Source organism: Sus scrofa, chromosome 18 (assembly GCF_000003025.6).
Source record: "Sus scrofa isolate TJ Tabasco breed Duroc chromosome 18, Sscrofa11.1, whole genome shotgun sequence".
NCBI lineage: Eukaryota > Metazoa > Chordata > Mammalia > Artiodactyla > Suidae > Sus > Sus scrofa.
The window spans coordinates 10,502,295-10,515,022 of record NC_010460.4 but is presented as its reverse complement, the minus strand read 5'-3'; the positions used below and the strand labels follow the sequence as shown (position 1 = coordinate 10,515,022).

The window sequence follows — 12,728 nt, the reverse complement described above, 5'->3', positions numbered from 1 at the left end:
TGCCTCTGAATTTACCTATTCTGCCATTTCATATAAATGGAGTCATACAGTATGTGACACCATATATATATATATACATAAAGTATGTGACACCATATGTGTGTGTGTGTGTGTGTGTGTGTGTGTGTGTGTGTGTGTAAAGGCTGCAGCATGCAACAACTTAATGTGGAATCTCAGTTCCCAGCCCACAGACTGAAGCTGGGCTGCAGGGGTAAAAACACCAAATCCTAACCTCTAGACCACCAGGGGCCTCATAGCGTAATGTTTTCAAGGCTCATTCCTGTTATAGCATTCTCTTTGACAGCTGAATAATATTCCATGGTATGAATACGCCACATTTGTTTAGGTTTTCATATTATTTAAAGCACTTAACGCATAGTAAATGCTCAGGGCCTGGTGGTCTTGTCATGGGGCTCAGGGCACAGCCCCAGTCCTTCTCTACCCCAAGGGGCATAGTACCCAAGGAAGAAGCCCAAGCCATGAAAGGCCACCCAGATGCAGCCAGCTGTGGGACTCTCTCTCCCTGCCACGCCCAGTTTGGTCTTGACCATCCATCCAGGGGACTCAGAGATCCCAAGTTCCCTGTTGCCTCTTCCCAGCCACGCACAACCTGATCGCCTATTGTCATTCCCACTCCCGATCACCTGATCGCTTCAAGTGGTCTATTCTTTCATTCCTGCTCTGGACCTGATGACCTTCGCAGTTTCCTTACACAGTCCACATTACTCTGTGTGTGTGTTTTGTCTTTTTAGGGCCACACCTGTGACAAATGGGAGTTCCCAGGCTCGGGGTGGAATAGGAGCTGCAGCTGCCAGCCTACACCACAGCCACAGCAACATGGGATCCCAGCTGCATCTGCGACCTCCACCACAGCTCACGGTAACGCAGGATCCTTAACCCACTGAGCAGGGCCAGGGATCAAATCCACGTCCTCATGGATATACTCGGGTTCATGACCACTGAGCCTCAACGGGAACTCCCTGCATTTTCTTCATTTTAATCTCCGTGGCTTCCAAAATTTCCATGGTGAATATCTAGTACTTTTGTAACAGGAAAAAATAAATTATTTTAAAATAATTGAAAAATACATTTCTTTTTTTTTCTTTTAAGGCAGCACCCATATCATGTGGGTCAAGGATCAAACTCTCACCACAACAATGACCTGAGACACAGCAGTGACCACGCTGGATCTTTAACCCTCTGCATGACAAGAGAACTCCGAAAAATGCATTTCTTTAAGGAGTATTTTTCCCAATGCTTTGTCTCAGGTTATTTCTTGTTCTTTCTTAAAACAGTCAAAAGGAGGTCCTTTGCCCATTAGCCTGTATAACACGCTAGGAGGGAGTGGGATACATTTTTTGAAAAACATTCTCTTTTTTTGCAAAGCATTTGAATTTTAAGGGTTGAGGTTTCTTTTTATTATGAGACTTTTACCTAACAAAAATCCACTCCAGTAAGAAATGCCCAGACTTGTCTTACTGTTTTTCACATTCCCTTAGCACCTCATGCCCCAGGTGATTGACAGGTGGTTTCCAAGGACCAGTATCACTGTGCATCAGGGCGACATTGGAGCAACAGGGACTCCAGAACATCCCCTTGAGCGCAGATCTGGATTAACACACACAAAAAAATAAGCAAAACCCCCAAACACATAGTTAGCAAGACGCAATTCGCTTATCGTAAAATTTGCCTGTTTTAAGAGTACAACTCAACCCCCCGCCCCCAAAAAAGAGTACAACTCAGTCGTACAACCATCATCACAATCTGAATTCATTTTATTTATTTATTTATTTGTCTTTTTGTCTCTTTAGGGCTGCACCCAAGGTATGTGGAGGTTCCCAGGCTAGGGGTTCAATCCGAGCCTCTGCCACAGCCACAGCAACGCAGGATCCGCACGGCATCTGCGACCTACACCACAGCTCATGGCATCGCTGGATCCTTAACCCACTGAGCAAGGCCAGGGATCAAACCCGAGTCCTCATGGATGCTAGTTGGGTTTGTTAACGGCTAAGCCACGTTGGGAAGACCTAGTTTTTATTTTATAGTTCTTTAGAAATTGCTGTACTGTTGCAATGGCAAGAAAGTTGCAAGTTCCAACTTTGCCTCTTAGCCCTGCAACCAGTTTTTGGGCACCTGTTATTATATCGTTCATAACACCTTAGGTTCTGAGAGCTACAGTTGGGAATAAGAGCTTCTTCTCAAGTACACGAAATGCTGTATTCTGCTCTTCATAATTACAGCTACAGTTCAAACAGCCTCTCTGGGGATTTAGAGGCTTAAAGCAGTATCACAAACGGCTGGAAATCAGAGATCATTTCAATGGATTTAGCAAGAACAACAGGGCTGTTAACAGCATAATGAGCAACACTGCCCTTAGACCTTGGTGGGAAAGACCTCTACCCTGGACTCTGTGGGTGTTTTGTTTTGTTTTTTGTTTTTGTAGCTTTTTAGGGCTGCACCTGCGGCATATGGAGGTTCCCAGGCTAGGGGTCAAATTGGAGCTGCAGCTACCAACCTACACCACAGCTCACAGCAATGCTGGATTCTTAACTCACTGGGCAGGGCCAGGGATTAAACCCACATCCTCGTGGATACTAGTTGGGTTGATTACCGCTGAGCTGCAGTGGGAACTCTGTTAATTACTCTGTTAATTCTGAGGGTTGGACTAGATGTCCTTCACAGATCCTTTCCAGCTCTAATATTCCATGATTCGATGATTTTAGACCACTTTTGCAACTGTGTTAACTGGGTTCAGGAGTAAGATAGACAAGCAGTGCAATCAACACATATTTATTATAGTTCCTTATTGTGCATAAGTGTTGTAACCTAAAGCAATGAGGCCAGGTAAGAATCATGGGATTAAGTCATAAAGCAGCCATAGCCAATTGTAGAAGATGCTCAAATCACTTAGTTTATTGTACTCAATACACTCAAACTAGTCACACCCAATATTTAAGAAATCAGGGGTTGGAGTTCCCATTGTGGATCAGAGGTTAACAAATCCAATTAGGAACAATGAGGTGGCGGGTTCGATCCCTGGCCTTGTTTGGGGGGTTAAGGATCCCACATTGCCTTGAGCTGTGGTGTAGGTCGCAGACGCGGCTCAGATCCTGCGTTGCTGTGGTGTAGGCTGGCGGCTACGGGAACCTCCATATGCCTCGAGTGCGCCCTAGAAAAGACAAAAAAATTAAAAATAAAATAAAATAAAAAGAAATCAGGGGTTTAATGAACCACTCTAAGAGATCCGGGAAGGGAGGCTTCTTCAACAAAGACAGCTAGCATGGGTTCAGATGCAGGTACTGGCAACCCACATAAGGTAGGCTTTTCTCAGCAATCGCCTTCTCCTCCAGCAGAGCCTCAAGCAGCTTCTGACATGGGCTGTCTCCTGGGGAATGGCTGTGCCCTGTCACGACCCCTCTCCAGCAACTACACTCAGATTCCATCTTTTGTGAGTTATAGTCTGTGGGGTGCAACAGTTAGAACCTCAGCTACAAGAAGCCTTACTTGTGGACAGAAAAAAAAATGTGGCCTGTCATTTCAGAAAACAAAGACTACTGCATGCCACTTCAGTAAACCGTGAATGAGGGCCACTGCACTCTCCCTCCCTCTGCCCAATGGTGTACCCTGTGGGGAACTGATATAAATCATAGAGGCCCTAGATTCATATCAAAGAAATAAATCAAGGATCCCAGACACTTGTATCTTCCTATACATAGACAAGCAATAAAATCCTCAAGAGTTCTGTTTTTTGTAATTAGTACTAATTTTTTGATGTTCAAGTACATTTTCTCCCCAGCAAAAATTACGATATATCCTGGCTCCTCTCTTACCTTTTAGAACAGTTACTCAGAGCTGTCTGAGAAGCTGATTCCCAGGCTATAGTCCTTAGTAAGTTTCCCAAATAAAACTTGACTTTCAGCTTCTAGGATTTTTTTTTTTTCTCTGTTTTTTTAAGGCCGCACCTGTGGCACATGGAAGTTGCCAGGCTAGGGGTTGAATGGGAGCTATAGCCGCCACAGCCACAGCAATGTCAGATCCAAGCCATGTCTAAGACCTACATCATAGCTCTTGGCAACACTGGATCTTTAACCTACTGAGCGAGGCCAGGGATCGAACCTGTGTCCTCATGGATACTAGTCAGATTTGTTTCCGCTGAGCCACGACAGGAACTCCAACCTTTAGGTTTTTTTAAGTCATCATACAGGTATGGACACAGAAAAGTTAGGATCCATAAGATGAAGGGCATTGCTCACCTTTTCCACGAGGGCTAAGTGGCAAACCATTGCAGTTGGTGACCAACAGCACTTTTGGAGCAATTTAAGACAAAAACAGGATAAGGCATCTATGCTTTGGACACACAGGAATAGGCAGGTCCCATAGACAGTGAGATATACAACTCAGGAAGAATTTTAATGACCTCAGATTCTTACAGCTTCCCATACATCAAAAAGCTAAAAAGATTAACTAGAAAAGACTATTCCTTGTTGTTAGCAGTAATATTTTACCAAGATAGATGCTTGACTGCAGGCATTCACCAGCCAGAAATCATATGTAAACTGGTTTCTCCCACACTTCTTCCGAGGAGTTGGCTCAGGGCTGAGTGGCTGATTCCTGGTCCTTTTTCCTCCTCAACAAGATGCTGAATAAAACTTAATAAAACTTTACTATTCTTATGTTGTGTTTGTCTTTCTGCACACCTGTAAAATCAGTTTACTTATCTAACTTCACACTTGCATCTTAATTTAAATATTCAAAATCTTATGGAGTTCCAGTGTGAACTGGCCTTGTCACTGCAGCGGCTCGGGTAGCTGCTGTGGCAAGGGTTTGATCCCCAGCTTGGGAACATCTGCAAGACACAGGTGCGGCAAAAAAAAAAAAAAAAAACAAAGTCATAAATCAGACCTTTAGAAACAATCCAGATGTTTGCCACTTCGGCCACTGTGATTCCATCTTGTATTTCCTTATTTCTAGCAAATCATAAGTTCTATTCTAAATTCTGTGAGCGGGAATCTTAACATAAAGTCACATCACAATAATAGGTTTATCTATGGAAATAGGAAACTGGATTATGGTGAACTCCCGCCTCCAAACATAAGTTCCCTGGGTTAGGCAGAAATTCCTTTCAAGGCTTTCCCAAGCACAGCCTGAGAGACCTTGGTCACGTGCTATGCCCGTCACCACCCAGGGTTGCTATGGAGCCCAACGCGGTCCAAATCGGAAGTGGTCCTTGAAAATTACTTTCCCAGGAAACTTGCATTTGAAAAACAACGTCACTCTAAATCTCTTTTTCATAAAGTAAACTCACAGAAATACAGTCAAACTCTCGGTCTCAGCACAGAGAACGACGCTATCCTCCGGAGAAAGAATCTTCCACTTCCGCCGCTGCAAAAACTCATAGGAACCAAGATGCCGAGGGCATGGGGTCTCCGGCGAGCGCTTCTCTGGACGGACCGGTGCACAGCCGGGTTGCCGTGGAGACCGAGCGAGCTTCGTGGATGCCTAGGCGCTACTGAGGCCCAGCTTTCTGCTGTCTGTTTGCCTTCGGGGCTCGCAGAACCGACGCCAAGATGGTTAGTGGCTTTGAACAGTGAAGGAGAAGTTTCGAGATTAGAGGTTCCCAGCACATTTCTGGGTTAACTCGAGGAGCGTCCGCAGAGGATGATCTGTGGTACCCTCCCCATATTCCCAGGGGGGACGGGGTGCAACTGTAAATATATGGTTGCGTTCTTTCCTCCTGACTCTCCATTTCCCTTTTGCTGAGCTGCGCGTGGGATGGAAAGCAGACCAAGAGAAGGCTGAGGTGACAGAGCTGCGCAAAAGCATCTCTTACCTCTCTGTAATTGGAGGAGATAATGAAGTTTTCTTTCAGCTGAAGCACAGATTGATGGCCCTTTTAGTAAAATACGTGTTACAGAAAAAGTTTGAATAGGCTTACCTGGCGGTCATCGTTACAGGATTTGACTTATAAATCCTGGAGCTGTCATTCTCAGTTTAAAGTTCACTATAGGGGAGTTTCTTGGTGGGGCAGCGGGTTAGGTGGATCTGGGTTTGTCAGTGCACTCGCTTGTGTCACTGCTGTGGCGCAGGTTCGATCCCTGGCGGGGGAACTTCCACATGCCACAGCTGCTGCCCCCTCCCAAAAAAAATTGGTTATCAAAATTGGCATAGAGCTGCCTTTGTTATTTCTTTCACAGATGCTTTCAAGAGCCAAACCTGCTGTAGGTGGGGACCTACCGCACACTGACAGAAGAAAGAAGAAAGGTAGGAAGATTCCAAAACTAGAGGAGCTACTTTCACAAAGAGATTTCACTGGAGCTATTACTCTGTTGGAGGTAATGTCCAAAGAAGGTTGCTTCTTGAGAGGTGAATAACCAGAACATAGATTAATGCTTGGGTGAATGCTGGTGGCTATGTTGTTGGAACAGCTGGGTGCATGCTGTACCTGTACATCTCCAGGTACAGATGCCAAATTCCAAGTTAACTATAAACCTGATTAGAAATGAAACGATAGACCTTTTTTTGTCTTTTTTTTTTCCCTTTTTTTTGTCTTTTTCCCTTTTCTAGGGCCGCTCCTGCGGCATATGGAGGTTCCTAGGCTAGGGGTCGAATCGGAGCTGTAGCCCGCCAGCCTACGCCAGAGCCACAGCAACGCGGGATCCGAGCCACGTCTGCGACCTACACCACAGCTCACGGCAACACTGAACCCTTAACCCACTGAAGCAAGGCCAGGGACCAAACCCACAACCTCATGGTTCCTAGTCGGATTTGTTAACCACTGCACCACGACAGGAACTCCTTTTTTTTTTAATTTAATTTAATTTAATTTTTTTTTAATTTATTTTTTAAGAGACTCTTTTTAATTATGTCTAGTCCCACTGGTGGTGAATACAACCTAAAAATAATAGAGGGACATTTAGAACACTGTCAGTTCACACATTGTTCATTCCGCATCCAAATCAATTTGTGATTTACTCCTATTATATGTTATGACATTTAAATCAAATTTAAAGAATTCTGTCATATTTCATACTTATTGTCTAAAATACCACATCTTCAGAGGATGTTTCAAATCTCTATGAAGTAGTTCTCAACTTTTAATATGTATCAGCGACACTTAGTGTACTTATTAAAATGTACATTCCTGAACTCTGTCCTATATGTCCTATATATTCTGATTCTTTACAGAATTAGTCTCCAGTGATGCTTAGGAACTAGTATTTTTCACGAGCAGCCTAAGTGCTTCTGATGTAGATGGTCCAAGGATACCATGCTTTGGCAAAGTGCTTTGTGGGGAGCACCTGTTATAGGAGAATGAAGGAGTGCACCAAAGATTGAAGAGACAAAAGAGTTTGGGGAGGGAGATCCCTTCGTGGCTCAGTGGTTAATGAACCCAACTAGGAACCATGAGGATGCGGGTTTGATCACTGACCTCACTCAGTGGGTCAAGGATCCGGCCTTGCCCTGAGCTGTGCAGTAGGTTGCAGATGCGGCTTGGATCCCCGAGTTGCTGTAGCTGTGGCATAGGTTGGCAGTTGTAGTTCTGATTCAATCCCTAGCCTGAGAACTTCCACATGCTGTGGAAGCAGCTCTAAAAAACCAAAAAAAAAAAAAAAAAAATTAAAACTGAAAAAAAGAAGTTTCAGGAGTTTTTTGGCCATACCTGCAGCAGGCAAAGTTCCTGGGACAGGGATTGAACCCATACCACAGCTGCGGCCTGAGCCACAGCAGTAACAATGCCAAATCCTTAAACTTCTGAGCCACCAGAGATCCCTGAGATGAAGAGTTTAGACAGCATAGCCTGATTGTGTTGTGCCACAATAATTTCTCTTAAAGCACTACTCCAGCCATATTATTCTATCACCAATAATTGTTTTAATTAGCTTTATGTGTCTTTCTCGGTCTTTCATGTATAGTCCTCTGTTTCCTACTAGTTCTTTCATATGAAGCATATTGTTTAACTCTTTTGGCATCAGCTTTCTCATCTTTATTTTTTTATTTTTAATTTTTTTTTTTTGCTTTTTAGGGCCATACCTGTGGCACATGGAGGTTCCCAGGCTAGGGGTCTAATTGGAGCTGTAGCCGCCGGCCTACACCACAGCCACAGCAACTTCAGATCCGAGCCATGTCTGTGACCTACACCACAGCTCATGGCAACGCTGGATCCTTAACCTACCGAATGAGGCCAGGGGTCGAACCTGCTTCCTGGTGGATCCTAGTCGGGTTCGTTAACCGCTTAGCCGTGACGGGAACTCTGATGCATGTCTTAATTTTTGTCAGTCTCTTTCTCTCTTCTCTCATTTCTTTGCGCCAGGGACCGCCTTTTCCTGCTTGTGTAATCCCATGCTGCCTTTAAATTGTCAAGGAGGCTCTGCTCTGTGTTTACATGCCTGAGTAGCCAAAGTACAATGACGCAGGGAAGAGGAACTGCCATGGTTTGGGGTGAGGAAGTCTCTAGAGCTCTCCCTGAGCTTCAGGGAATTCCTGCAGCAAATTCAAGAGGACCTCAGATAAGAATTTCTTCAGAATTAAGGCGCTGTACTCAAATTCACACTATTTGATGAGGGGAGGACTCGAATGTTATGGAGTTAGCTGCAGAAGGAATTTCTTGTTCCAGACAGGAAGGCATCAATAGATGGCTTCGTCTTGTAATGGTCGAGGCACTTGAAGTTTTGTGGCAGTAATCTGTTTAACTTTGAATTTTTCACTCATGTTTTTGACCTAATGCCATATAGAGTGAAAAAAATCTCACCTCCCCGTGGTCATTCAGATTCCTCCTCCAAGGTTCGATCCTTTCCTTCAAACAGGACTTTTCTTTTGTTGGCTGATGAATTCATTAATTTTTTTTTTAATTCCTGAATATTTTTTTCACAGTGGACATAAATGATTAGGTTATTCTTCTAAACATCCTTAGTTCCTGGAGTTCCTGCTGTGGCACAGGGGTTAAGAATCCAGCTGTAGGAGTTCCCATTGTGGCTCAGCAGTTAGCGAACCCGACTAGCATCCATGAGGACATGGGTTCGATTCCTGGTCTCACTCAGTGGGTTAACAATCCAGTGTTGCCATGACCTGTAGTGTAGGTCACACTTTCGGCTTGGATCCCACATTGCTGTGGCTCTGGCGTAGGCCGGCAGCTATGCTCTGATTGAACCCCTAGCCTGGGAACCTCCATATGCCACGGATGCGGCCCTGAAAAGACAAAAAACTTAAAAAAAAAAAAATGGAATCCAACTGCAGTCTTGGATTACTGTAGAGGTAAGGGTTTGATCCCTGGCCCAGCAGTGAGTTAATGGATCCAGCATTGCTGCAGCTGTCATGTAGGTTGCAGCTGTGGCTCGGAGTCAGTCCCTGACCCAGGAACTCCCATATTCCACAAGTATGGCCATAAACAAACAAACAAATGAAACAGCATTAAACAAAAATTCTTAAAGACTGTGGTAAGACTGTTCAAGGATAATAGAATGAATTTAATGGCTTATCTTCAATGAAAGGTTATAGCCTATGAATAAATACATGCTTGTGCTCATGAGACAGGTTCTGACATGTGAAGTTGAATGCAGTAGTGCACCGGGGGTGAGGACATGGCCTTTGGAGTCAGTGGACTACGGTGGGCCTTGCCACCACACTTACTGGCTGTGTGTGACCTTGAGTTCATTGCTTAATTTCTCTAACCTTCTGTTATTTGGTGATAAGTATTTCATATAATTTTCTTTGGCTGTGCCCACGGCATGCAAATTTCCTAAGCCAGAGATCGAACCTGTGCTACAACAATGACAATGCCAGATCCTTAACCCCATGGGCCCCCAGAGAACTTGCATAATTCTTGTGTTCCTTATATATCACCCAGAATTGTTACAAGTATCAACTCTTAAATGTTTCTTGGAGTTAGGTGTCAGTAAATACAGAAAAACAAATGTGGAATATTTGAGAATAAATATTTCAGTGACAGGGAGTTCCCTTCTTGGCTCAGTGGTTAACGAACCTGACGAGGATTCATGAGGATGTGGGTTCAATCCCTGGCCTCGCTCAGTGGGTTAAGAATCCTGCGTGGCTGTGGCTGTGGCTGTGGTGTAGACTGGCAGCTGTAGCTCTGATTCGACCCCTAGCCTGGGAACTTCCGTATGCTGCGGGTACGGCCCTAAAAAACAAAAAAGAAAAATAAATATATAAATATTTCAGTGACAGTTTAAAGGTAATTGTACTGAGTTCTGTATAGGTTTAATGAAACCAAGATTATCTTGCTTCTAAAACTTTCAGTTTCTTATTGTTCATCAATAACAGCAGTTTTCTAAATGGAGGGTTTAGTATTCAAAGTATTTATGATTTTTTTTTTCATGAAATTTTAACATGAAGTTCAAACGTCATGTTGGGGAACAAGAAGAGGATACTAATTTGTGGATTGGATACTGTGCTTTTCACCTGGGTGACTACAAGAGAGCTTTGGAGGTTAGTTTGAAAAATTTTTCTTGGTAACAGAAGGGTTTTTCAAAATGTTATTATACTTTGTATTGTAGTAGTACATGCTCATGGTAAAGTTCAAACAATGTAGACGAGAACAAAACAAAAGGAAGAAAAGCCACCCTGTCTGCCTTCCTCAATCCGATTTCTCCGTTAATGGAAGTAACCATTGGCTCCGTTTTGATGCATTGCTTCAGGAATCTTCTATATATGTTCAAATATATGTGTAAATGTCTTGTTTACTTTTTGCCTTTAGATATATACTAATGAGATTGTTCAATTTTGGGGGGGTTCCTTTTAGGGCCACCTCTGGGACATATGGAAATTCCCAGGCTAGAGGATGAATGGGAGCCATAGGCCTCAGCCTACGCCACAGACATAGCAGCACAGGATCCGAGCTGCATCTGCCACCTATGCCACAGCTTGTGGCAATGTCAGATCCTCACTGAGGGTCTCAACTCACTGAGCGAGGCCAGGGATCAAACCCACATCCTCATGGATACTAGTCGGGCTCATAACCCACTGAGCCACAGCAGGAACTCCTTATCTTTATAGTTTCTAAGTGTAGTTTTGAAAGTTGTTTTTCTTGGTCATGGTAAACCCTATAATATAATTAACAATTCATGGAATCGTGGATCTAGATAAAATTGCAGATGCTTTATGTCAATTTTTAATTCATAAATGAAATTGTTTAAACATTTCCCACATATTCTTACTCTCAAAATGTAATCTAAGGATATTTAAAGAACCTGCGTTATTAAGATGAAAGTACCCAGGTAATAAGTAAGTGAGATGAACAGAAGCAACAAGTTCAATAAAGAAAAAGTGAAGCTGTGCAAAGGGCAGAATAGAAGCTGGTAGTATTGGTGAAAGATGTGGGAGAAAAGTACTCTTTTTTTTCTCAAGTGGAGGAAGAAAGAAAAAGGCATCTAGTGAAGACTGGTAAACTGGAACAGAGTGTGTGGAAGATGTCGTTGACGAAGTAAATCTCAGAAAGTGTCCTTGGCAGGAAAAGACAAAAACAAAAGAACAGCAAATTTTTAAAACGTAGAGCCAAATACACCCAACCAGAAAACAGTTAGAATGAAATTCATAGGGTATTAAGGTTGTCAGATGTTAACTGAACCCCTGCATTTATTTCCACTTAGTTTTGTGGGATTTATTCCCAGGCCATGAGTTCCTTCAGTTTCTTCAAGCGTATCTTTTTCTTCTGTGCAGTCTCCCTTCGGGCTTAGGAGCAGCCTGTTCTTTTTCAGTAAGGATCATCTCTGTGTGGCAGGGAGAACTGAACAGAAGGGTTGATCTGACCATGAGCTCTGTAAGTCCCGGCCTGCGCCTCGGGGGCTTTTGTTCACCTGGATGTGCTCAGTGACCGGAGACTCTACATCTGAGCCCTGAAGTTCAGCATCACCCTCTGCGTTTTTGAGCGTGTGCTATAAAAATGCAGCTCTCTTTTGGGGCCACCGACCCTGTGTCCAGTCCCAGTGTCTGGCCTGGGCCCATCTACCAACGCCACCCTTGTAATAGTGGAACAGCACACATTGCTTCTGTGAAGGGACAGCCTTCAGATACTTGGTGGTGTTGGAATATGCATACCCTTAATGGCCTGGGCAGTTTCGTGAGTACTCTCAAAGTGAACACGAAGATTTGAACCTCTTGATTTGCATGATTTCATGCCGTTTTCTGGGTCAAGTGAATAGCCAACCATTTTAGAGGTCACTTACTGGGAAATAGTCGCCGCGCATTTTTAATAAGGTATCTTTTGTATGTTTTTTTTAGTTAGCAAAAAGAAAATATTTTAGTTACTTTTCATTTCTGCAGCTTGTTAGCCCATGTCAATTTCATTTTATTTTGTTTGTTTTTGTCCTGTTTTTTGGCCGCCCCTTGGCATATGGAGTTCCCAGGCCAGAGGTCAGATCCGAGCCTCGGTCTCTAGGCCTCAGCTTCGGCAACCCTTAATCCACGGTGCCAGGCCGGGAGTTGAACCTGTGTCCCAGGGCTCCCAAGATATTGCCGATCCTGTTGCACCAAAGTGGGAACTCCAGCCCATATCAGTTTTAGAAGAGGAAAAAAACAAATGTAAGGTTATGTGGACAATAGCCCTGCTTGAGTAGGATTGAGCCTTAGCTTCCAAATTTAATATTATAGGTATGGAATAGAATTCCCTAAATATGAAGTTGCCTAGTTGCGGGAAGAACGCCTGTTCCATGTTACATAACGGAATGGCCCCCTTGATTGTTTTACTGCCAAAATGAGATCACTGCATAATGTAT

At 43.7% G+C, this 12,728-nt stretch overlaps 1 protein-coding gene and 1 pseudogene across 2 annotated transcripts in view; one reads left to right on the top strand and one right to left on the bottom strand.

The window, feature by feature from the left end:
* Window positions 5,428-12,728, top strand: part of TTC26 (tetratricopeptide repeat domain 26) — a 46,926-nt gene continuing 39,625 nt past the window's right edge. For both annotated transcript variants that reach the window (XM_005657746.3, XM_003134620.5), the window contains exons 1-3: window positions 5,428-5,570; window positions 6,195-6,332; window positions 10,351-10,443. In XM_005657746.3, the coding sequence (XP_005657803.1) occupies window positions 5,568-5,570; window positions 6,195-6,332; window positions 10,351-10,443 (234 nt within the window). In that variant the 5' untranslated portion in view covers window positions 5,428-5,567. The remainder of the gene's footprint in view (window positions 5,571-6,194; window positions 6,333-10,350; window positions 10,444-12,728) is intronic.
* On the bottom strand, window positions 7,675-12,728 carry LOC110257599 (annotated as a pseudogene).